This window comes from Carcharhinus amblyrhynchos, chromosome 6, assembly GCF_965287045.1.
Source record: "Carcharhinus amblyrhynchos chromosome 6, sCarAmb.v2.hapA, whole genome shotgun sequence".
In the NCBI taxonomy this organism is placed as follows: Eukaryota; Metazoa; Chordata; class Chondrichthyes; order Carcharhiniformes; family Carcharhinidae; genus Carcharhinus; species Carcharhinus amblyrhynchos.
Window position 1 is genome coordinate 92,254,050 of NC_137329.1, and position 26,070 is coordinate 92,280,119.

Consider the following 26,070-nt stretch of genomic DNA (forward strand, 5'->3'; position numbering starts at 1 on the left):
ACATCAGGTGGTGAGCAAGTGTTCAATGGTGCCTGTGGGTGAAGGCCAGGGCAGGCAACATGCTCACATTCTCCATTCCACAAATATGGATAAGGGATATAAATACCAAAAGGACTTAGTTTAACATCCTCACAATAAGTACAGTATTATCTTTTGGAGAAAACTTTCAAGTCTGCAGATTTAGGTTACATTTTGTACATCTTTAACATTTGATTATGGAGCAGGTGAGTGGGCATAGTTAGTGGTAAATAGAAATAGAGAAACAATGATTACCTTTCAAATAAGATTAAAATAAATATAAACCTCTTTTTTTTAAAGTATCTACAGACTGAGGGAAACTGCTTCTCATTTGAGTTTTGTTTTCCCTATGTATCTCTGTAAAGTGCCTTTGGCCTTTCTTTCTATCTTAGCAGTGCTGTATGTGACTAGTTCTTTTTAATCATTTTAATCATGAGTTTTTGGCAAAGCCCCTAGATGCAGTCGGGACATGGCATCTCAAACAGATACAGCAAAGAAGACAGGATGAAGAGTTTCTACCTTCGTGATACCCAAAGCACCAACATTCTCGCTGTAGGAGGTTGTCCCATTGCCTGTCCCCCAGGCTCCAGCAAGGAGACATCCAATTCCTTCAATACCAATCCCTCGATTGATGGCTGCTTTAGAGGGAGGAGGAGCACCGCAGAGCCGGGCACAGGCATGATAGTCTCCAACAGACTCGATCATTGAAGAGATCACTCCAGCCATAATTCCAAAAATACCAGCAAGGCTGACTGTTGGTACTCCCCATTGCCCTGAGGACAGAAGGACAAATTCTATCATACGACAGTCTCAGTGTGGCTCAATGTGACATTTTATTGCATGGTCTCACAGTCTGTGATAGCACACTGCAGTGTAACAGTGAGACATACTGATTTTAACTTTGGTGTGGCAGACTTGCGAGCAGTGAATTATCCTGCCCTCGGCAGTATGAGGCCTGGGAGGGTGAAACGGCAGCTGCCTGAAGGGCAGGATCAGAGTGTCAAGTGGCAGGAGGGCATGGCTGATGTCTGCAGGATTACTCACCAGGAGATGGAGCTCCTGCTCCAGCTGATGCCACAGTGCGAATACTGTAACAGGAAGGTGTCTGACTTTCATGGTTCACTTAAAGCCCTGATCCATAAGTCAAGCTGAGAGGGAAGCTTCACCAGCATTTCTTTGTCAGCCTCTGAATAAAATAGTGGTGAGGCCCTAGTGACAACACTGAAGCATGATCTGCAACTTAAATGATGTGGACCTCACTAGTTTCCATTTGGTGTCCTGTCTCTTCAGAAGAGGAGATTAAAATCAGAGCTTTCAGGAAGGGAGCTGATCCTTCGCTGCCTGGCCATTTAAATGATGTGGAGTAGCTGGCGTTGGACTGAGGTGGGCACGGTAAGAAGTCTCACAACACCAGGTTAAAGTCCAACAGGTTTATTTGGAATCATGAGCTTTTGAAGCACTGCTCCTTCATCAGGTGAGTGGGGTAGCAGTGGAGTGAGTAGCCACTTACCTGATAAAGGAGCAGCGTTCCAAAAGCTCGTGATTCCAAGTAAACCTGTTGGACTTCAACCTGGTGTTGTGAGACTTCTTTCTGCACTCATTTCAATGATTTCCAGCTTCTAAATCTGGTGAGGGGACTAATAACATAGTGGCTAGCACCAGAGAAATCTAGTCTGCACTGCTTAAAACTAGCCTGAACCTCTTAAAGAGGAGATGTAGGCCGGAATTCCCCAACCTCACACAAGCCTGGGATTCTCCAGTCCTGCTGCAGTGAATGGAGATTTGGTTGAGCACCAAGTGCATCATTCTCACTGCCAACGGTAGTGGTGGTAGGAGGGGGATGGGAAGGTGGGTGTGGCATCAGAGAATTCCAGCCCTAATATGGCTGGAGCGCACACTGTCAGTCGTTCAGAGGTGACACTGATCTGGGAAACTCAATAGCATGGCAAAACATGGGAAAGCAAAATACCTGAGTATCAAACATTAGAGCACTTATCTAATGTCCTTCTCCTTTGGCTTGGTGTCAAACATGAGAATCTCCAATGCAGGACATAGTGCAGGAAGTGAAAAGTAACAGAGGTGTCCTGTATCCACCAGGAGTTAGGAGGCCCTCCAGACACAAGTTTGGGAGCAGTGGAGCAAAGGAGGTCAGAATTGGAGGTCACGCCTCAAGGGCCTGGATGCAGAGGCTGCAAGATGTTAAGTGACCCGACACAAGCCTCCAAGGTCAATGACTGCATCTTTGAATCCCAGTAACTATAGCAGTAACCCCAGACATTCCTGAATTCATCACATTCCTATTTCTCATCTCATTTCTAACATTCCTAGTTTCTCATCCTCCCTATTTTACTTACCGGGATATGGAAAACGAAACCAATCAGTGTGCCCAATAACTTCACTCTTTATGTCTGTTCTTGCATAATAACCATAAGCATCATGGTCCTCAGGTAAGACATTAAAATGTGTCAGTAGAAAACTAACAATCCACGACACTGAAATCCCTAGAAGCACCTGAATATAAAGTAAAAACACACACGCTTAGAATAATCAGGCTGTTTCCTTGAAGTCACAAACCTCTGGTTTAATTGAGATTTTAAAATGATGAGAATTTTAATAATGAGAGAAAGATTAATTCCTCCGATTGGGGAATGGGTGATGAGGTATCATCAATTTAAGCATGCCACAAAAAAAACACAGGAAAAAAAGTTAATAAAAATCTCAATGTGCAGTGGGTTGTTGGAGCATAGAATGCTCAGTCAAAGGCAGAAATAACTGTACCCTTACAGGGAAACTTGGATGAACATTTGAAACAGAGGAAAGTACAAGACTGTGGGGAGAGAACTATCTTGTGTCTTTGTGACATGTAAGAGTCCTTTGTGGAATGAATTGAATTGTGTCAATTTAATTTCTAGTGGAATTGAACCCCCAGCACTAAATTGCCACAAAAGAATATAAAGAGACAAGGAATTGCAAATCTCATTCAAAAAAGTCATAGGATTCCCAGTGAGGGAAACAAAAGATAATCAGATTGGTCAGGTAATGACTGCTTTTCTCAGGCTGGAGATCAATGGCATTATTTGTTCAGAGTAGTTGCACCACACTGCGCTCCAGATCTGGGACTGCTTGATGTCGATGTGAATGAAAGAAAGCATGACAATTCCTAGTACCAATATCCCTCACTTATGGCACAAAGATCATCAAAACCATAAGGGTGGTGATGGTGTCCATTAAATTTAGATACTGCAGGCTGTTTATTGCAATGGTGAATATTGTTTAATTTTAATATTTATAAGGTCATGATTATAATTATCAATGTTAATACATACCGGGAATAACTGGAATATTTTCATCCAATAAATGTGGCACTTTTTGCTCCTGCTAAAAGCAGGAAAGGGTACAGGCACATTTCGCAAATACTGGGAGAATATTATAATGAGGCTTGCAGTCCTGAAGTATAATAACAGCAACAAGGAATGTTAAGATTTGAATATATTTCAAACATTTCTTAAAGCTCTTCTTGTGCTAATCCTGATGGGAGTAAATGGGTATTTATTGCTTGGGTTTGAAGAGAGGTTGTCCAGTGCCCAGTATTCAGTCCAGGTGGGTGCTGCCACAGTGCGACCCTCATGAATGACAAATTCAACATCCAGTTATATCACTTGGTTGATATTTTGGTAAAACAGAAAACCCCGTTGCTGTGAACTTTGACCTCTGGAATCACCACTTTATCCATTCAGTTTGAAAACATCTATTTTGGATTCAAGGAGTCATAGGAAGCGAAAATGTGGTGCTAAAATTAGACAGTGTCTACATATTCTTTCAGCATTGCTGGTTATTTTGGCATGAGAGTGTCTTTCTAAATATTCTGAAGAGAATCCCTTGGCGGAGAATAAATATCACATCTGGCTGTAGATTTATTTGTATTTTAAGAATCTTGCTAGAGTTCATATTTCCTGTTATGATTTTAGTTACTTTTCCTCCTAATATTGGCCAGTGTAAATTACAACACCCATATTTCCCATTCAGATTTGCAATCACACCTGTCATGATATATTTCCAGGTTCTAAATCTTTGTGAAGAAAGGCTCTGAATCTGTCTGGATTCTGCCACAATCTTGTATATGTAAAGACCTTGAGTAATGCCACAGGTTATTCACTATTTATTGTTTTATAATAATGACGGATTATCCTGAAAATATCTTGTTTATTCCTAATTTCTGTTTTCTGTCAATTAGTCAGTCTTTAATCCATGCCACCAATTGCCTCCAATCCCATGAAGATTAATTTAATGTAATACCTCTTGTGTGGCAATGTATCAAATGCTCTTTTGAAAATTCCAGTGCATCCACTCATTTTCCATTCTCCACCTTTTGAATGGCATCTCTAAGGTAGAAGCAAACTCTTCATTCTCTGTTCTTCGCAGTATCTGTTTGGGATGCCATGTACTAACAGGTTTGTCAAACCCTACTTAACTTTCATAAATCAAGTTGTTTGTTTAATCAGAGGTATGATTTTCTAAATGATCTGTTAACATGTTCCCGATGATAGATTCGAGTACTTTGTCCCTTACTGGGTTAATTGATCTACATTTCTCTATTTTTTCACATCCCCTTTTCTCAATAGTTGTGTTTACATAGTCTTTCAGCATTGCTGATTATTTTGGCATGAGAAGCATTTTTCTAAATATTCTGAAGAGAAATCCTTGGCGGAGAATAAATATCACATTTGGCTGTAGATTTATTTGTATTTTAATAATCTTGCTAGGGTTCATATTTCCTATTATGATTTTTAGTTACTTTTCCTTCTAATATTGGCCAGTGTAAGTTACAACACCCATATGGAGGGTAATGTCTGCTACTCTCCAATCCTTAGGAACTGCTATAGGATTGAAGGAATTCTGGAAGATCAAAATCACTGCACTTATGATCCTGGCAGCTACCTGACTTAAACCCTGGGATGTAAACCCAGGAATTTGTTGCCATTTAGTCCCATTCATTTCCCATCTTTATTCATATTGATAACTTTATATTTCTCATTCTTGCTAGACTCTCAAAGGAATGTATATTTGTTGCAAATTCGGTATTAATTATTGAAATGCTAACCATTGCCTGTCTATCTACATGCATTTAATGTAATTTGCCAATCTACTTTAGCCAAATTTCCTTTGAAGGCTACATAATTTGTTTCATTTAGATTTAAAGGCTCGAGGAATAAATGCATAAAGTGAGCATGTTGGACTAGATGAGAGAAGAATGTAATGCCATATTAGATAGGAGCAGACTAAGAAGGACTACAAGGAATGTAAAGTCATGTTTCCAATGCATGTACATAAGCACACAAAGTGTGGTAAAAATGGTTGGTGACCTACAAGAACTAATAGCAATGTGGGAATATGATGTAGCATAAAAACAGAAACGTGGCCTAAAAATGGTGGGAACTGAGGGCTTGACGTACAAGGAGATGAAGTATTCAGAAAGAGATAGAGACAGTAAAATGGGAAGTGGCAAACAGTACTAATCAGGAAAGGCGTTGCAGTGATGGAGACAGGGAAGGTCTTTGAGGGGCATGGACAGAGTCCTTATGGTTAGTGTTAAGGAGCAAAAAGGTAAGATCACATTGCTTGCAGTATTGTATAGGCCTCTAGAGGTACAAATCTGCAGGGAAAGTGCAGAGATGCAAAGCAACTATAGAGAGATGGCACTGGAGGACTTTAATTACCCTAATATTGATTAGGAAGTTATTAACCCAACTCAAAAAAGTATTGCTGGATCTGGTGCTAAGAAATGGCATAGGTCAAGTAGAATCTCTACAGTGCAGAAGGAGGCCATTCAGCCCATCAAGTTTGCACTGACTTTCTGACAGACTCTTACCCAAGCCCTCGCCACTGTCCTATTCCCATAACCCCACATTGTTAACATGGCAAATCCATCTAACCTACACATCTAGGGACATTAAGAGGTAATTTACACAGCCAATCCACCTAACCTGCACAACTTTGGAGCGTGGGAGGAAACCGGAGCACCCGAAGGAAGCCCACGTAGAAATGGGAAGAACAAGCAAACTCCACACAGACAGAAACAAAGGCAGGAATTGAACCTGAGTTCCTGGTGTTGTGAGGCAGCAGTGGAAAAGGGAGGAGACCTAATAAACCAAAAGAGACATACTAAACCAAAAGATTCCAACATCCACTGTAAATCGCTTTTATGAGGACACATATTACCTCTCCTCAGCTGATTGTAACAATATAAATGACTCAGATCTCGAGATAGCAAATAAATATTCCTAATTTGCTGATGATGTCAAACTTGAAGGTGTGGTAAACAATGAGGATTGTAACTATCGCCTGCAAGAAGATATAGAAATTCCAGCAAACTCGGCAGACAAGTGGCAGCTGGACTTTAATAGAGATGTGAGATGTGATGCATTTTAACAGAAGGGATCGGGAGGGGTACAGTTCTAAAGAGTGTGTAGGAATCTGGGAGTGCATGTGCATCGATCTTTAAAGGTGGCAAGATGTATTGTTGGAGTGGTTAGCAAAGCAAATAGGATCATGAGCTTCAAAAACTGAATATAAATGCAAAACCAGTGCTGATCCTTTATAAAGTTCTGGTTTGGCCCCATTTAGACATATATGTCCAGTTTTGATCACCACACTTCAGGAAAGATGTGAAGATGCTTGAGATGGGCAGAAGAGATTTGCCAGAATGGTTCTAGGGGATGGGAGATTTAGGTTAGGCTAGGTTTGATACCCTTAGACCAAAGAAGGTTGAGGGGGGATTTGAAATAAATGTACAAAATTATGAATATTTGGATAAGGTAGACAAGGAGAAACTCTTCCTATTAGCTGATGGGACAATAATTAGGGGGTGGGGGGCTGGGGGATGGTGGAAAGGAGGGGATTTAAGATTTTGGGCAAGAGATGCAAGAGTAATGTGAGGAAGCAAGTGGTAATGACCTAGAGCTTGCTGCCTACGATGGGGGTGAATGTGGAAACAATCACTGATTTCTAAAGTAAATTGGAAGGGCCGACATAAGAAATAAACGTCAGGTTATGGAGAATGTGCAGGGGAATGGGACTGACTGGCTTGCTCCACATGGATCTGGAATGGACTTGATAGGCTGAATGGCCTCCCTCTGTGTCATAAATGATTCTGTAACTCGATGATCCTATTTTGGACTTAATAAGATCACTTCAAACTCAATATGAAATTATATTATGGTCAATCTTGCCTTTAGGTTCCTTTAGTCAGTCCTTTCTCATCATGCTAACAGTCGGTTCCCTGGTTAGTTCCTTGACAAATTGATCAAGAATACCACCTTGTACACATTCCATGAACTGATTCTACACATGATTACTGCGAGTTTGATTTGCAGAATTTATGCAAAGTTTAAAGTCCTCCAGGATTGTTTTATTATCCTGCTTACACATACCTCTAACTTTCTTACTTAAATACTGTCCTACTCTACAACTAATGTTGGAAACCTATACACAACTCCCCCAACAATATTTTCTGCCCTTTGCTGTTTCTTAGCTCCACTAAACCAATTCTATTTCTTGATTTTCTGAGCTAAGATGGAAATCCTATTTCTCTTTTTTAATTTCTAAAATCAGAAAAATCCCCTGAGCAGCTGGGCCACTATCATGGAGGGAGCTCGTATGTGGAGTAACCATGGCCACAGCTGTCTGAAGCACTGGTCTATTCCCCCAGTTTGCCACCAGAGCACCATGTCCAGGCAGCTGGCCTGGTCCCAATGCCATCTCTGATAGTCAGCCCAAACCGGCCTCAACTATTGTTATGTGGCTGCCTGTTTTTGATAACCCAGCCATCTCCAATCCTGCCTCCATGAAAATGTCTGGGTAGAATGGAGCCGATAAATCTGCATGTCAGGTGACCCATTGTCACACCTGCCTGCCTCTGTGCTCATGCCCCTAAGGGACTGAAAATCCTGCCTCATGTCTCCATGATGGCTAATGGATCAAATGTTTTAACATCTCTCTGTGCTATTAATTCATCTAATTGAATTACTTTATACATTCAGATTTGGTGTCTATGACTTTGACCTTCTTTAAAATTTCCCCTGATGCCACCTTGCCAATGACCTTTGTTACTCTCACCCTCCCTTCCTGACCCCTTCTGCTTCATTTTACCCAGAATGCTGCTCCCCTCTCGACCTTGATATTTTTCTTGCTGCTTTTGAATTTATGCTTTTCTAAAACTTCCCATCTTCTTTAATAAGATCAAAACCATGGGTGGACTTCTTTGGGTGTTCATGCCAGTGGGATTCTCCTGTCCTGGTGGAAAGTCTGCAGAGGGATCTGGATAGGCTGAGCGAGTGGACGAGGACCTGGCAGATGGAGTACAATGTTAGCAAGTGTGAGGTTATTCACTTTGGCAGAAAAGCTGCAGCATGCTACGGTGCAGAGAGACCTGGGGGTCCTTGTGCCCGAGTCGCAAAAACCCAGTCTGCAGGTGCAACAGGTGGTCAAGAAGGCGAATGGGATGCTGGCCTTCATAGCGAGGGAGATAGAATATAAAAGAAGGGAGGTCTTGCTGCAGCTGTATAGGGCACTGGTGAGGCCGCTGCTGGAGTACTGTGTGCAGTTTTGGTCACTGCACTTGCGCAAGGATATATTGGCCTTGGAGGGAATGCAGAGGAGGTTCACTAGACTGATACCGGAGATGAGGGGATTGGACTATGAAGAGAGACGAAATAGACTGGGTCTGTACTCGTTGGAGTTTAGAAGGATGAGGGGGGATCTTATAGAAACGTATAAGATAATGAAAGGGATGGCTAGGGTAGAGGTAGAGAGATACTTCCCGCTTAGAAAGGACAGCAGGACTAGAGGGCACAGCCTCAAGATAAGGGGGGGGGGGTTGCAGTTTAGATCAGAGTTGAGGAGGAACTTCTTCACTCAAAGGGTGGTGAATCACTGGAATTCTCTGCCCGTTGAAGTGGTGGAGGCTACCTCGCTAAATATATTTAAGTCACAGTAGATAGGTTTTTGGCAGACAAGGGAATTAAGGGTTATGGGGAGAAAGTGGGAAAGTGGAACTGATCCACTTCAGATCAGCCATGATCTTATTGAATGGTGGGGCAGGCTCGAAGGGCTGGATGGCCTACTCCTGCTCCTATTTCTTATGTTCTTAGGTTCTTATGCTGCAGTGAACAGAGATTTGGCTGAGCGCCAAATTCTCCATCCTCTTTGGCAGCAGCAGCAGAATGTGAACAGACAGAGATTTCCAGCTTGTGTCTGCTGCTTTAGATAATTATTTGCAAGGACATTTGTTCCAGTCCAGTTTATATGAAGCCCATCCCAATTGAGGGAAGAGAGGTGACTAGTTCTCTCTTTCTCCAGTATTTCTGCCTGTGGCCCATGACCCCTGCCTCCTGCGCCACTCTTTCAGCTACACATTTTCCCTTTTAATCAGTTTAATCAGTTTATAATTGGCATTATGTGCCAATTATGTGTCAATTGGCGCATAACTCAGGTAATAATTCAGAGATAATCACTTTTGACGTTCTGCTTTTCAATTTGGATTTCAACTCCTCAAACTCTCAGTGGATAATTATTCCTCCCTATATCAATGGTTGCTACCTGGACCACAACAATTAGCCTCCCATTCCAGGTCCTTCTCCAGCCCTGAGGATGTGTCTTTAGCCCTGGTGCAAGGCATGGTTGACCCTGGTGCAACAGTTGGAACTCCCAGACATTGCCTCACTAATTAATGTCCATTTCCCCACCTATACTGTGCCCTATCACTATCACATTCCCTTTCACTTCCCCGCTTGAATGGCTTTCTACTTCAGTCAGTTTTGTCCATTTACCTTGTAGTCCTTGATCTTATCTACATAGATAAAAAATACATTGCATTGTCAGACAAAGTCACGGGCCAATGCTCCTTCATTATATTTTGGATCCCCTTACCTGCATGGCTAGCCATGATTTCCTGTCCTTGACCATTACCAACTCTAAGGTTCTACTTAACATGAAGGATGTGACTATCTCCTGGAACAAAGCATCCAGGTAACTCTAGCCTTCCCTGAAACCTTACAATGTCTGTAGTTTAGGCTCCAGCAACTCTGAACAAAGTTCCTTGAGTTGCAGATGCCTACTACAGATAGGTCTACTCAGGATGGCAGTACTTTCCACAAACTCCCTGCTGCTGCAATTATGGCTCACAATGCCAATCTGATCTTATTTATTTATCTATTTGACTGGGTAATTCGTTACTTAATTTTTCAAAATTGAATTTGTTTCGTTAGTTAGCTAAACTGTTAATCCAATCTAAATTATTAATTTGGTAAAGTAACACCAAATTACTCTTGTGAAGAGATGAAAACAAAACAACTACCAGTAGGTGAGCCAGAGGTCAATATCTCAAGGCTAACTCCTTCCCTATCTGCACCAAATTCCCAATGTTATTAATGAAATACTCCTTCACAATTACTCTTTGCTCCACACTTTATCCCATGTTCTAACTTATAGCTTTATGTAACTTTTAGTGGTAATTATTTGCAGCCTCCACCTTGTTGCATTTGTTTAGTGTTAGTTTTCGATAGTTAGACCCTGCATTTACATTTAAGAGTATAGCTTACAATAACCTATATATCTTAGTATTCATGCAAACCTTATGTTGAACACCTTTTCTGAAAAGTTACAATAGCAGTTCAATTTGCAGCCACCTTCTACAGTACCAGCTATGAGTACACACAATACCTGTTTATTACTGGTTTTAAATAATCATGAATGCTTTCACCATTTTTTGTTTTCACTAATTACAACTATTGATAGAAATTAATATCTCTAATCTCTCAGTTGGGGATTGATTTTCACAAGCAATAAACCTTTTATATAACATTAACATTGAGTGCTTACAGCCATTCACGTTATTATTAGTTATGAGTACTTACATGCCTGAAATACCCCAGTGGATGCCTGCATCCTTCCCAACTGAATCAAACAAAGACAGTCCGATCAGGGAGATGGTTGGAGCAATTGTTAAAGGGCCAATAAATTGCATTAAAAATCCAATTAAACCAGAAAATCCCACAACTATTTGTAAACAGGCTGCCACCATAATCGCTCCCTGGATCTGCAAACAATAAGATTATCAGGTTATCATGGCACGATTTATTTTGTGCCATTATTAAAGCAATAATACAAGAAAAATGAAATACCACATTCTGAGAATCATTGATTATGTCCTGATTAGGAGCTCAGTTAGAAGCCTCTGAAACACTCTGATTCAAACTGTACTCCAGGGTGAGACATTAAACCAAGGCCCATCCACCTATTTAGGTAGATGTAAAGGTCCGTAGCACTATTTTGAAGAAGGGCAAGGGAGTTACCCTGGTGTTCTGGCTAATATTGGGATGGCACAGTGGTTAGCATTGCTGCCTCACAGCACCAGGGACCCAGGTTCAATTTTCAAATTGTATCACTGTCTGTGTGGAGTTTGCACATTCTCCCTGTGTCTGCGTGGGTTTCCTCCATCTGCTCCTGTTTCCTCCCACACTCCGAAAGAGGTGCTGGTTAGGTGCATTGCCATACTAAATTCTTCGTTAGTGTACCCGAACGGGCACTGGAGTGTGGCAACATGGGATTTTCACTGTACCTTCATTGAACCTACTTGTGACACTAATAAAATAAACTTAAAAATATTGATTCCCGTAATCAAAATCATAAATGGACTATTTGGGCATGATCACATTGTCGTTTATGGGACCTTATGTGTGCAAATTAACTACTACATTTTCTTTTTTAAATCAGTGACTGTAGTTCAAAAAGTATTTCACTTGCTGTAAGGCTCTGAAAGGCATCGGGGGGTCAATAAAAGAGTGATATAAATGTAAATCTTACTTTATATATTAACTGCAAAAATGGAATGGGAAACATACTTTTTGCTACACTTCATATTGCCAGCTGAGAGTGGAAAGAAGCAACATAAAACAAATCACTCTCAGCAGGACTAGGAAAGATATCAAATGAGACAAACCCATCATGCTTAATAGTCATTGTCAAAATACAATGGATAATAAGTAACCATTTTCATAAGGGAAAATTCATAGGTAAATGAATGGTATTTGGGTTGGGCCATTGTGTAACATAAAAGAACAGAATGTTTTTCTAATCAGTCACAAATTCTTTCTCTTCCCTATCAACGTCACAGATTCACAGAGCACATAAAGATTTAACCCATCGGGCAGGATTTTCTACGCACCCTATGGTGCATTTCACAGAGACAGCTTGCCATTGGCCAATGGCGCTATCAATGGGGTTCCCATTCTATAACACATCCCCAGCTGGGTTTCACTGTTGGTGGGGCAGGAAGACCCCACCGGTGAGAACAGCTGGAAAATTCCAGCCATTGTGCCTCATTCTTTGAAAGAGTACCAAATAAAACTAAAGTTCTTACATTTTTCTGAAATACTTGCTGGGTGATGGAAGGAAGGATGTGAAGTTCCTTGAGAGGGCACAGAGGAGATTTACCAGAATGGATCCACCACTGAGGGATTTTCCCTACAAAGTCAGGTTGGAGGGGCTGGGGTTGTCCTCCTTGAAGTAAAGGAGGCTGAGAGAAGATTTGATAGAGCACTCGGGATGATGCAGGTTCACATGAGGTAGACAAAGGAAATCTGTTTCCCTTAGCTGATGGGCACAAGATTGAAGGTTTTGGACAATAGATGGAGGGGGCAGTGTGAGGAAGAATCTATTTTATTGGTGAATGGGAAAGACCTGGGACTCATGCCTATGAGGGTGGCAGAAGCAGAGAGAGGCAATGCACAGCTATGGAGACAGAATGTGAGAAAGAGGACTAACTGGATTGCTTATAGTGTGGAATTGATGGGCAAAATAGTTTCCTTCCACGCCACATGTCTTTATAACTCTATTCTATAACTGTATGATGTAAACTCTGAAATTGATTTTTTATTTTGGACATCTGCTATCAGATTGAAATGCTCCTGGGTCAAGTATGGAGTAAATTAGTTGCAGTGTAAAGTTTTACACTACGCCAACATTATTCCTTAATTGTAGCCTCAATATACTATCATACGTCTTTCTACACGTTTCCTACATTGTCACAAATGTGAGGTTTTATAAGAGGATTATGATGTGGACTGTATCTTTCATTCAAGGTAAAATGGAGGAATAAAAAGGGTCATGTGATCTGCTTCACATTCTGCCCAACTTTAAATCTGGGTGGCTTGGTTACTATGAGGACAGGGGAGTCCAGGTTAGAGGGCATTGAAAGATACTTGCTATATTTCACACATGAAGAGCAGTTGGCTAGACTTTCAGTCTCTAAATTTTGGAGTGCCAGGGAAAGAGAGCTCAGCCTCACAGAGGCAAAAGGCTGCAGCTATTGTAGTCAACAGGGATGAGAAGGTTGCAAGTCCTCTGCAAGCTACCAGTCAGAATGCAGGGCAGAGGATGCTCTCTGGACAAAGAGAGGCATCCTGGGTTAATCTAAAGACTGGAAGGTTTGCCCTGGCAAGGCAGAGATGAGAAACCACTGGAGTGGACCTTATCGCTGGTAGTCAGTTCAGGGTTTTTCCAAAAGTTGAGAAAAGTGCTTTTGACAGTCACTTGACATTACAACTCAGCAAAACAGGCAGCTTCCCATTGGAAATTGGCAGTGCATGTAGGTTAATTCCAATAAAGATATAATTCGGTGGAGAGTGTGCAGTAATGTAAATATTTGTGGCATGGGTTTATCTGTTACATTAAAAATTAATAAGGTTTATTCTTGTAGACTATTAACTGCCTATTAAATAATGTTTAACTGACGTTGATATTACTTTATCTGTTACAGTAGAAGTCTTATCTTGAAATCTTGTTATGCAATTCTTCCAAATTGGTCACTGGGGATTCAAATATCTTTTTAAAAGTTATTGGTCTGTATGGAAATTCAATAGGTTGTCCTAGGTACAGGTCCAGAGGCTGGAAATGAGGTTCACCAGACTTTTTCAGAGTCTAAAACAAACTAGATTTCATAGTAACTTTTACTGTATTAAGAATGAACATGGCTACACCTATTCCTGAAGCTGTTCTCAATAAAGCGGATCTAATTGTGGACATCTTGTAAGAGTAAACGTAAGCTAATTTGGAAGAAATGGAAGGGCATTGGAAATTGATTTAGAAGTAGCAGCTAAAATGTCAGAAACTGTTAAGGTTTCAGCTGTGGAGATGCTGGCGTTGGACTTGGGTAAACACAGGAAGAAGCCTCACAACACCAGGTTAAAGTCCAACAGGTTTATTTAGTAGCAAAAGCCACTAGCTTTTGGGCCTCTGACCCTTCGTCAGGTGAGTGGAGTTTTGTGAGACTTCTTATTAGGTTTCAGCTCAACATCTGAACCTTGAGGAAGAAAAGAGTAATCCAGATAGCCTGCAGGTTGAGTTCGCTAGACTTCAATTACAAATAAAGCAACTTGAATTTGAGGAAGAGGGAGAAGTGAAGACATTTAAATTCCAAATGGAAAGAGAGAAACAAGAAAGGCAAATCCCAAAGAGAAAAAAAGGAAAACGTTGAATTGCAAAGAGAGGAGGGATCTAAAACATTTTAACTTGATGGAGCAAAGCTTAGATTATTCAAACAATGGACAGCGTGTAAGCTCAATCATAAGTTACAGTGACCACCCCTCCCCCAGCACCACCACCTACCCACCCTGTCCCCGATGTAGGTTACCTGGCAGTGGATGGTGTGACCAGTGGGAAATATTATTGACAGTGATGAGACCGGAAGTTTCCACTGCCAGCCAATGGCGGTTCTGCTCTGCAAAACAGGGTGGGAAATCTCACCCTTTGTTAAGATGAAGATCTTTTGTACTGCATCTTTAATTCAAGGAAAGATGGAGGAATAAAGAGGGTCACGTGAATGACATTGAGCTCTGCCTGACAACAAGCCTGCGGCTATGTGGCTTGGTTATCATGAGGATGGGGGAGGGTGGGGGGGCCAGAGGCTATTGAAATGTATGTGACATATTTCACACCGAGAAACAAAGGGAAGGAAAAGTATTTGTGTTAACTGTGGACAGGCTTGTGAATTTTTAGGCAGAAACAGAGAGATAAAGAAGGAAGTCTCACAGAGACAAAAGCTGCAGCTGATGTGATTAACAAAATGGAGATGGCGGCAAACCTTTGGTGAGCTGCCAAACAGAATGCAGGGAGGAAGGTGGTCTTTGGTCAAAGCGATGCATCCTGAGGCAAACTAAAGACTTTGGAAAATTTGCCATGATGAGACCAAAAGGAGTGATTCTAGGATCATAGGATCCCTACAGTGCAGGAAGAGGCCATTCAGCCCATTGAGTCTACACTGAACATCTTACTCAGATCCTATCCCCATAATCCTATGCACTTTCCCTACTAATCCTCCTAACATACACATCTTGAGATACTAAGGGGCAATTGAGCTTGGCCAATCCACATAACTTGCACATTTTTGGAGTGTGGGGGGAAACCCACACAGATACAAAGAGAACATGCAAACACCACAAAGATAGTCACCCAAGGCTGGAATTGAGGATCCCTGATGCTGTGAGACAGCAGTGCTAACCACTGTGCCACTCTGGGGTCTGTTGAAAGTCTGTTCAGAATTCTCTGAAGGAAGGGTCTTTTGATGGTCATGGGATGTTATAACTTATCGAAATGGAGAGATGTGAACCTATTGGAAGCTGGTGATGACTGTGGATAGTTTCTTTTAGCAACTGTAATTCTGTGGCGGGTGTGTCATAGTGTGTGTGTGTATACAATATATGTGCTATGGGTTTATTGGTCACGTTAAAACAAAGGATTGTTATTCTTTAGTTTAGAGTTTTAGTTGATTACCAAGTAATGTTTAGTTGATTTTGCTTTTATCTTGTTTGTTACAGTAAAAATCTTAAAACTTGAAATCTTGTAATTCCTTTAAATTGGTCACTAGGAATTCAAATATCTTTTTTGAAACTTATTGACAACTAGGAGGATAATAACATCATTCATTGAGTGAAGTTACAAAGTTAATGTTCTATTAGAAGCTAAGACCTATCAGGAAGAAGGTTAAATCTGTCAAGTTCCTTATACAGAGAACCCTTGCTGCTAGAGAAATTTTTCAGCTCATCAGTCCAGACTAGAAGTCAAGCCCAGGCCCAAGAGGTGAATCCGCTGTGTTTGCCAGTCTCCTGAAAAAGAAGTTTCTGTTTTTAGTAATAAAATACCTCTCGTATTCGTGTCTGCCAAACTTCAAGAAAGACAGGATCACTGACGTTGACTAATGTTTTGTTGTATGTCCATTCTGGACATTTATACTGGGGCAAAGACAGCATTGCTAAAGTAGGAGTTAGGAAAGCAAATGTCCCTCCTTGAAGAATTGGCAACCTGAAACAAACATAGCAAATTGGTCAATTCTCCTTGTTACAGCAGTGGCTATAAATGTATACAATTTTTGGTGAAGTTAATTTCATTTTGATCTCAGCATAAATGTTGGTATTGCTTCTTAGGCAACAGCTACTGCTGACTCCACCAGACTATCTGGGAATTTGGGAGGTCCCTTTTTTATATAAAGTTAGCAAGTGCCCACCCAAACTGGTGTGGATACAAATTTTAAAATCAATGTCAAAGAATACGTTGCCCAAACTCAAGCATTTTTTTATTCATTTGTGGGATATGGCTGGCCAGCATTTATTGCTCATCTCTAGTTGCTCAAGGGCAGTTGAGAGTCAACCACATTGCTGCGGTTCTGGGGTCACATGTAGGCCAGACCAGGTAAAGACAGTAGATCTTTCTCTAAAGGACATTAATGAGTTAGATGGGTTTTTCCAACAATCAACAATGGTCATCAGTAGATTCTTAATTCCAGACATTATTTATTGAATTCAAATTCCACCAGCTGCTATGGTGGGACTCGGGTCCCCAGAACGTTAGCTGAGTTTCTGGATTAATAGCCCAGTGATAATATCACTAGGCAAAGTCTCCCCTAATCTTCTAATCGACCATTCCTACTTCAGTTTCAGTGCAAATTAGACTTACAATAACCAGTCTCCTATCACCAATAGATTGGGCTTGGTCCAATTGTGGATTAGGTCCAACCTTGCTGGTACTGTACCTTAAGATTGACTGGAAATGACTGACATTAATACTGAGAGCCATGAGAGGAAATATTGACTATATCAACACTAATGGCAAAAAAATGCTAAATTGCTTGGCATTGTATATTGTAAATGTGCTCACAACCAATCTTGACTTAAGGTAGGAACAGGATTACGCCATTTGGCCTGTTTCACAATTCTGTGAGATGTTTATTAACTCCACCTATCCACCTTAGCTCTATATCCCATTCTACCTTTGTTGAGTGGGATTCCAACAATCTCAGATTTTAAATGATGAATTGAGCCAGTAGCTACTCCTTTTTGTTGCAGACAGTTCCATTATTTTGTCACTCTTCACATGAAATCATGTTTCCTAACTTTGCTACTCTTAACCTGGTTCTAATTTTTAGAATATATCCCGACGCCGAGGCTCATTTTCCAATTTCTAATAGATTTTCTCTACCTTGTTCTTTAATGACTTGGAAAGATTGATCATGTCACCTCTTAACCATTTACATTCCAGGAAATACAGCCCTGGTGTGTGTCATCTCTTCTTGTAATCTAAACCTTGGGGTATCATTCTAGTTAACCAATGCTTCCAAGACAATACACATATCCAAGATTTCCAGAACAGAGTTCTCTATTCAGGTTTGTATTGATGGGCCATAACTTATTATCTTTTTGCATTCCAGATTCTCTAAGATATTAAGGCTAACATTCCAATGCATTGACAGTCTAAGGCAGAATGGACTCTGCCATGTTTTATAGAAACTGAGATTAAAAATTGTATAAAGATTTTGATTGTTTAGCACAGGTTGAAGATCACACGACGTTGATATCTCACCTGACTCCAAAAAGAACTTGAAGTACTGTGCACATTCCTGACACAAAGAATATAGTGCTGATAAGATAGCCCTGGGTGACGTGGTCATGTTGTAAGCACAATTCCCGTGACAGGAGAAGTGGGATGGCCACAATACCGCCCAAAGCGGTCAGAAAATGCTGGGGAAAATGACATTGCAATAGAATTTAATCAGAGGCAAAATATTATCAAATCTGGCAATAAAAACAGAACATGCTGGATTAATACTCAACAAATCAGGAAGCATCTATGGAGAGAACAGTTAAGGTTTCAAATCAATGATCTTCCGTCCAAACTCAAGAAAGTTCAAGATGTAACGAGGTTGAAGCAAGTATGGAGACTGGGAAATGGGGAGAGCTAGTGAGAAGAAAGAACAAAAGGGAAAGTCCGTGTAGGGTGTAAGGTAGGAGATTAAATGACAAAAGGGATGGTGGGGAAAGGCAGAAGAAAGTGATATTGCATCAAGTAATGAATCTAAAAAATGGTTCTCAGGAGGTGTAACTGGGAAAGCAAAGTCATCACTGACAGTTGCTAACAAAGAATGTATAACAGGCTTGTTCATGTCTTCCTCTAAAATGCCTAATAAAGGGCAAAATATTGTCTCGCTCCTCCTTCTTTAATTAGTATTGTCCATAAAATTTACAAGAAACCATAGAACCATAGAAAATTACAGCTCAGAAACAGGTCTTTTGGCCCTTCTTGTCTGTGCTGAACCATTTTTTGCCTAGTCCCACTGACCTGCACTTGGACCATATCCCTCCACATCCCTCTCATCCATGAACCCGTCCAAGTTTTTCTTAAATGTTAAAAGTGACCCCGCATTTACCACTTTATCCGGCAGCTCATTCCACATTCCCACCACTCTCTGCGTGAAGAAGTTCCACCTAATATTCCCTTTAAACTTTTCTCCTTTCACCCTCTGGTTTTTTTCTCCTCTAGCCTCAGTGGAAAAAGCCTACTTGCATTCACTCTATCTATACCCATCAAAATCTTATACACCTCTATCAAAGCTCCCCTCATTCTTCTACGCTCCAGGGAATAAAGTCCTAACCTATTCAATCTCTCTCTGTAACGTAGCTTCTCAAGTCCCGGCAACATCCTTGTGAACCTTCTCTGCACTCTTTCAACCTTATTTACATCCTTTCTGTAACTATGTGACCAAAACAGTACACAATACTCTAAATTTGGCCTCACCAATGCCTTATATAACCTTACCAGAACACTCCAACTTTTATACTCAATACTCCGATTTGTAAAGGCCAATGTACCAAAAGCACTCTTTATGACCCTATCCACCTGAGACAGCACTTTTAGGGAATTCTGTACCTGTATTCCCAGATCCCTCTGTTCAATTACACTTTTCGGCGTTCTACCATTTACCTGTACGTTCTACTTTGGTTTGTCCTTCCAAAGTGCAATACCTCACATTTCTCTGCGTTAAATTCCATTTGCCATTTTCCAGCTCATTCTTCTAGTTCGTCCAAGTCCCTCTGCAAGCTTTGAAAACCTTCCTCACTGTCCACTACACCTGCAATCTTTGTATCATCAGCAAAGTTGCTGATCCCATTTACCACATTATCATCCAGATCACTGATATAGATGACAGACAACAATGGACCCAACACCGATCCCTGTGGCACTCCATTAGTCACAGGCCTCCACCCAGAGAAGCAATCCTCCACTACCACTCTCTGACTTCCTCCATTGAGCCAGTGTCTAATCCAATTTACTACCTCCCCACGTATACCTAGCAACTGAACCTTCCTAACTAACCTCCCATGAGGGACCTTGTCAAAGGCCTTGCTAAAATCCAGGTAGACAACATCCACCGCCTTTCCTTCATCCACTTTCCTGGTAACTTCCTCAAAAAACTCTAATAGATTGGTCAAACATGATCTACCACGCACAAAGCCATGTTGATTCTCATAAGAACATAGAACATAAGAACATAAGAAATAGGAGCAGGAGTAGGCCATCTGGCCCTTCGAGCCTGCCCCGCCATTCAATAAGATCATGGCTGATCTGTCATGGCTCAGTTCCACATTCCCGCCCTCTTCCCATAACCCTTAACCCCCTCTCATCAAAAACCCATCAACCCGCGTCTTAAAAATATTTAGCGAGGCAGCCTCCACCACTTCAACGGGCAGAGAATTCCAGAGATTCACCACCCTTTGAGTGAAGAAGTTCCTCCTCAACTCCGTTCGAAACTGCCCCCCCTTAACCTTGAGGCTGTGCCCCCTAGTCCTACTGTCCTTTCTGAGCGGGAAGAGTCTCTCCACCTCTATCCTATCCATCCCATTCATCATCTTATACGTCTCAATGAGATCTCCCCTCATTCTTCTAAACTCTAACGAGTACAAGCCTAGTTTATTCAGCCTCTCCTCATAGCTCAACCCCTTCAACTCCGGTATCAGCCTAGTAAACCTCCTCTGCACTCCCTCCAAGGCCAAAATATCCTTGCGTAAGTACGGCGACCAAAACTGCACACAGTACTCCAGCTGCGGCCTCACCAATGCCCTATACAGCCGCAGCAAGCCCTCCCTACTTTTATATTCAATCCCCCTCGCTATGAAGGCCAGCATCCCATTCGCCTTCCTGACCACCTGCTGCACCTGCAAGCTGGGTTTTTGCGACTCATGCACAAGGACCCTGAGGTCCCTCCCTAATAAGTCCCTGTCTATCCAAATATTTGTAGATCCTATCCCTTATCACACCTTCCAATAACTTGCCCACCAACGACGTCAAATTTACTGGCCTATAATTTCCTGGATTTCTTTTGGAACCTTTTTCAGAAGGCGTTTGACAAGGTACCTCACAAGAGGTTATTGCAGAAGGTATGGGGGCATGGAGTTGGGGGTAGGGTGTTAGCGTGGATAGAGGATTGGTTGTCAAATAGGAGGCAGAGAGTGGGGGTCAATGGGTGCTATTCGGATTGGTGGTTGGTGACTAGTGGAGTGCCCCAGGGGTCAGTGCTGGGGCCTCAGCTATTTACCATTTATATAGATGATCTGGAGGAGGGAACCGAGTGTACAGTGTCGAAATTTGCTGATGACACCAAGATTGGGGGAATGGCAAATTGTGCGGAGGGTGTGGAGAGTCTGCAGAAGGATCGAGATAGGCTGGGCGAATGGGCCAGGAACTGGCAAATGGAATTCAATGTTGGCAAGTGCGAGGTGGTCCACTTTGGTAGGAATAATGGTAGGAAGGATTATTACTTACGTGGAGAAAAACTGCAGCAGGCGATGGTGCAGAGGGACCTCGGGGTCCTTGTGCATGAGTCGCAAAAACCCAGCTTGCAGGTGCAGCAGGTGGTCAGGAAGGCGAATGGGATGCTGGCCTTCACAGCGAGGGGGATTGAATATAAAAGTAGGGAGGTCTTGCTGCAGCTGTATAGGGCATTGGTGAGGCCACAGCTGGAGTACTGTGTGCAGTTTTGGGCGCCGTACTTACGCAAGGATATTTTGGCCTTGGAGGGAGTGCAGAGGAGGTTTACTAGGCTGATGCCGGAGTTGAGGGGGTTGCGCTATGAGGAGAGGCTGAATAAACTAGGCTTGTACTCGTTAGAGTTTAGAAGAATGAGGGGAGATCTCATTGAGACGTATAAGATGATGAATAGGATGGATAGGATAGAGGTGGAGAGACTCTTCCCGTTCAGAATGGATAGTAGGACTAGGGGGCACAGCCTCAAGATAAAGGGGGGGCGGTTTAGAACGGAGTTGAGGAGGAACTTCTTCACTCAAAGGGTGGTGAATCCCTGGAATTCTCTGCCCGTTGAAGTGGTGGAGGCTACCTCGCTAAATATTTTTAAGACGCGGGTTGATGGGTTTTTGATAAGAGAGGGGATTAAGGGTTATGGGGAGAGGGCGGGAATGTGGAACTGAGCCACGACAGATCAGCCATGATCTTATTGAATGGCGGGGCAGGCTCGAAGGGCTAGATGGCCTACTCCTGCTCCTATTTCTTATGTTCTTATGGAACAACATGAGCCACCCTCCAATCATCCGGCACCTCCCCTGTGAATACTGACATTTTAAATATGTCTGCCAGGGCCCCTGCAAGTTCACTCCTAGCCTGCCTCGAGGTCCGTGGGAATACCCTGTCCAGACCTGGGGATTTATCCACTCTGATTTGCCTCAAGACAGCCAGCACCCCCTCCTCTTTAATCTGTAAAGGTTCCATGACCTCCCTACCTGTTTGCCCTATTTCCGTAGAAGGCAAACCTTCATTTCCTCCATTTGTCATTAGACATTGTAAAAGGTCACAGCATTATTTGTGGAGATATCATTTTTATTTTCATCTGCCCCATTCTCCTAAATGCCAACACAACCAGAGGGAATTTAGCCTTAGTAACTGCTCCTTACCCACTATCTACTAATCATTAATACAAAGAGGAAGAATTTCCATCGAGTTCTACAGATGTCCAACAACAACATCCATGAAAGATTGGCAGAAAACTCGGAGAAACAGTTGTTCCTGGGATTTTTGCAGTTTCCACTAAGTCTCTGCCTAAGCGTGAGATTGCAAGGAATCTTGCAGAAAATCTGGACATGTGTGTTTAAATATTAAGTGAGAGGAGGATAGATTTGGCCACTGGGGGCTGTGTGTTTGAACAGCCAGCTGATATTGTCTCTGCTTTGTATAATCTTTCTTTATCTCTCTTTATTTTTCTCTCTCTGTTTTATACTATTTCAGAGTTTCACTATGGCCTTACGTACCTCATTGAATTGAGGCTAGCATTTTAGTGCGATACTGAGGGGTGGATGCATTGTTTCAAATGTTTAAATGGATCTAAAATATTTAGTAGCATTACTCAAAAAGCAGACAATGACTTAGCAACAGAAACAGCAACAACATTAGCTGATCATTACCCAACATGCTTTTTCTTGGATTTAGCTTTGCATGAATTAGGCTGCCATGTTTACCCCTGTAACAAGGAAGTATAATTCATTGATTGCAAAGTAAGTTGTGGCAGTCTTTTTTGACTTAGTCCTTAGGATGTGGGCATCGCTGGCAATACTGCTACTTATTGTTAACCGCCAGGAGCTCTTGAAAAGCTGGTGGTGAACTGCTTTCTTCAGCCTGCTTGCAGACATTCTGATGTCAGTACATCCGCAGTGCTGTCAGGGGGGAAGTTCCAGGACTTTGAACCAGCAACAATGATGGAATGGTGATAGAAGCCCAAGTCAGGATGGTGCATGATGAGAGGGGAACTTGGGGGTGACGGTTTTTCCATGCATCTGATGCTTTTGTCAAGGGTGGCAAAGGTAGTGGGACGATCTTGCCAGCTGTTCATGTCACGGTTCCGCCGCAGCGAGGTCAGAGGACTTGGCGTCCAGCCAAATCTCGGTTCACCGCAGCTGGATGGGAAAATCCTGCTGTCATAAGCAGCCATAAGATTTCCGGCCATGGATTTGGGGGAACCGCTGACAGGAAGATCTCGATAAGTTGCTGCAGTGCATCCTACCGGTGGTACACATGCACTCCAGTCACAATAAGTCTGAGGATATGGAAGATAAAATATGTTTTCCCAATGTACAGCTCTCGTATTATCTCCCTCTGTTTCTTACCTGAGTACCAAGAAGTATGCACAAGTACCAGGGAGGAACATCAGTGACATAGTATGTCATTTTGTTCATGTTCTCCTTGCGTGAAGAAAGCTTCTTGTCCTTTATGTTATCTGGTGTGCTGGTATAATGAGTGCCTCCATCTTCATTCTAAAGAACAACTTAAAATGAATGCTCCTGAAGAACAAACTCAAATTATATTAAAAGTGCTCAGCATTGCAGCCACTTGCCTCACACTTTTTTTAACCAGGATTTAAGCTTTCACAATTTATCAGAAAAAAATTGAACAACATGCAAAAGTTTGAATCAGTTGGGTAATATAATTAATTACTGAGCATATCAGAAATTGGTTTGGGGCACAGATTGACTGTCAAAGTGTTTAATTTTATTTATGTTTCAGTCATCATGCACCATAGACCTTACTTTTGTGCACAGATATGGGCATTTTAATGCCCTGCCACCTCATAGAATCATTGAATCCCTACAGTGCAGAAGGAGGCCATTTGGCCATTGAGTCTGTACTGACCTCAATCCGACCCGGTACCTATCCCCAAAGCCTACTTATTTACCCAACTAACCTTCTGACACTAAAGAGCAATTTAACATGGCCAATCAACATAACTAGCACATCTTTGGACTAGAGAGGAAAACAGGGCACCCAGAGGAAATCCACACACACACACACCACACACACACACACACACACACACAGAACGTGCAAACTCCACACAGACAGTGACCCAAACCAGGAATTGAACCTGGGGTCCTTGGAGCTATGAGGCAGCAGTGCTAACCACTGTGCCACCGTGATGCCCCAAATTTGGAATGTCCCTCACCCCATTTTCTACCCTGCTCTCCTGAAGGTGATCATCCACACTGGGACATAGTTTCACCATATCACCTGTCCATAGTATCTTGCCGATGAAGTCACATGCTTCTGCTTGAACCTCAGCAATCATTGTGTTTGGGCTTTACATGGTAGTGAGCAGCGCAGGCCCATTCCTTCCTCACACTGCACACACACTCTTTCTGGCACAAATCAGCAATTATCAGTAGTCCTGCCATTTTTTATCATTTGCAGCCAGTGACAATGAAGCCAACCCCAGCATCCCTACGATGCCCTGGCTGAAGTCATACAACTCATTATTGCAGGACGCTGCCTAAATCTCAATGTTTAAAATAAAATCAAAACAAAGATACTCAGGCAACATCTGTGGAGAGAACTGGAGGGCGATATTTTCACTCTGTGTATAGAGGGCTGGCTGAGGTGGGAGAAGTGGCATGTAGCTTTCCAGCTGAACTGCCAAGTTTCTCTCCAAAAATATCTGGGGCGTGGTTTTCCCCGTCACACTGCCAGGACAGGATCTGTTAAAGCCGGCAGCACAGTGTCATTGTTAAAGAGATCTGGGTTAAAATTATACTCTCCCCTCTCCCACATCAAGCACTGGGGCAACCACCCCCCTCCTCCCCCCTCCTCCCCCCACACACACACACACACACACATGCGCCAGAAAAATGCCCCCTCCCCACCTCTCATACAAGCACTGGGGTAACCCTTCACCACTCCCCCCTACAATAAGGGGAACCCCCAACAAAGGAGACCCTCAGAGGGCCCACCCTCGGCACTGGGAATCTTGTTACAGTAATAGTGAGAGGCAGGGAAATCAGAGGAAAAGATCTCACCGCCAAGATTCTCGATTCAGGGGTCTTGAGAGATTTTCCACCATCATCATCATTTTCTCCTGTGGTGAATGCTGGCAGAAATCGCCCCCTCCCCCCCGTCCAAGTGAATGTTTCAGCTCAAGAGGAGCATTCATCAGAATCCTGTGTTCTGAGGAAATATCATCTGAACTTGAAGCAACACCATTCCTCTCCACAGATACTGTCTGCCTGCTGAGTTCTTCAGCTTTTGTTTTCTAGATTTTCAGCACCTGAAGTATTTTGATTTACAATGACTGAGTAAAACCTGAAACTCTGAAGGAGCTGGAAGAAAATATAACTAGAAGATAGTCTGCAGCATAAAGCAACGTAAGAGCTGCTATCTAATAAAATGTAGGACACAACACAGAACACTTTGTAATCAGAAACTTGAGTCATGACACGATCTACAGAACAACTAGCTCTTTGATCAACTCAACAATTACAAAACAAATGTCCTGTGATAGGTAAACCTTCACCAGACATTGAATTAAGGAGGGAAAACAATCTCCTTTTGTCTGCCTATAGTTGCAAGCTAACATTAAGTCAGGTCTATGACTCGACGGCTGACATGTGAATGAGGTCCTCGTGGCTGGATTCAGCTAAGAATATTCACCACTTTATTTCAGAAATTTATTAGGATTAAGATGGATCAAAGGATTGTACATACCCGAAACCTTCCTGCTTCCTTAGCCATGCTTAGCATACAGGGATGATGTGGAGATGCCGGCATTGCACTAGGGTAAGCACAGTAAGAAGTCTCACAACAACAGGTTAAAGTCCAATAGGATTATTTGGTAGCACAAGCCATTAGCTTTCGGAGCGCTGGCCCTTCATCAGGTGAGTGGGATTTCAGTTCACA

General features: G+C 42.3%; 1 protein-coding gene across 1 annotated transcript in view; it reads right to left on the bottom strand.

Annotated features, from left to right (window-relative positions):
• slc23a4 (solute carrier family 23 member 4) overlaps positions 1 to 26,070 on the bottom strand; it is a 43,591-nt gene that overhangs the window by 16,390 nt on the left and 1,131 nt on the right. Inside the window, exons 2-8 of the mRNA XM_080190938.1 lie at positions 23,514 to 23,660; positions 17,929 to 18,086; positions 16,215 to 16,374; positions 10,932 to 11,113; positions 3,345 to 3,465; positions 2,373 to 2,529; positions 538 to 791 (exon numbers count right to left, since the gene is read on the bottom strand). Coding sequence (XP_080047064.1) covers positions 538 to 791; positions 2,373 to 2,529; positions 3,345 to 3,465; positions 10,932 to 11,113; positions 16,215 to 16,374; positions 17,929 to 18,086; positions 23,514 to 23,660 — 1,179 coding nt within the window. The remainder of the gene's footprint in view (positions 1 to 537; positions 792 to 2,372; positions 2,530 to 3,344; positions 3,466 to 10,931; positions 11,114 to 16,214; positions 16,375 to 17,928; positions 18,087 to 23,513; positions 23,661 to 26,070) is intronic.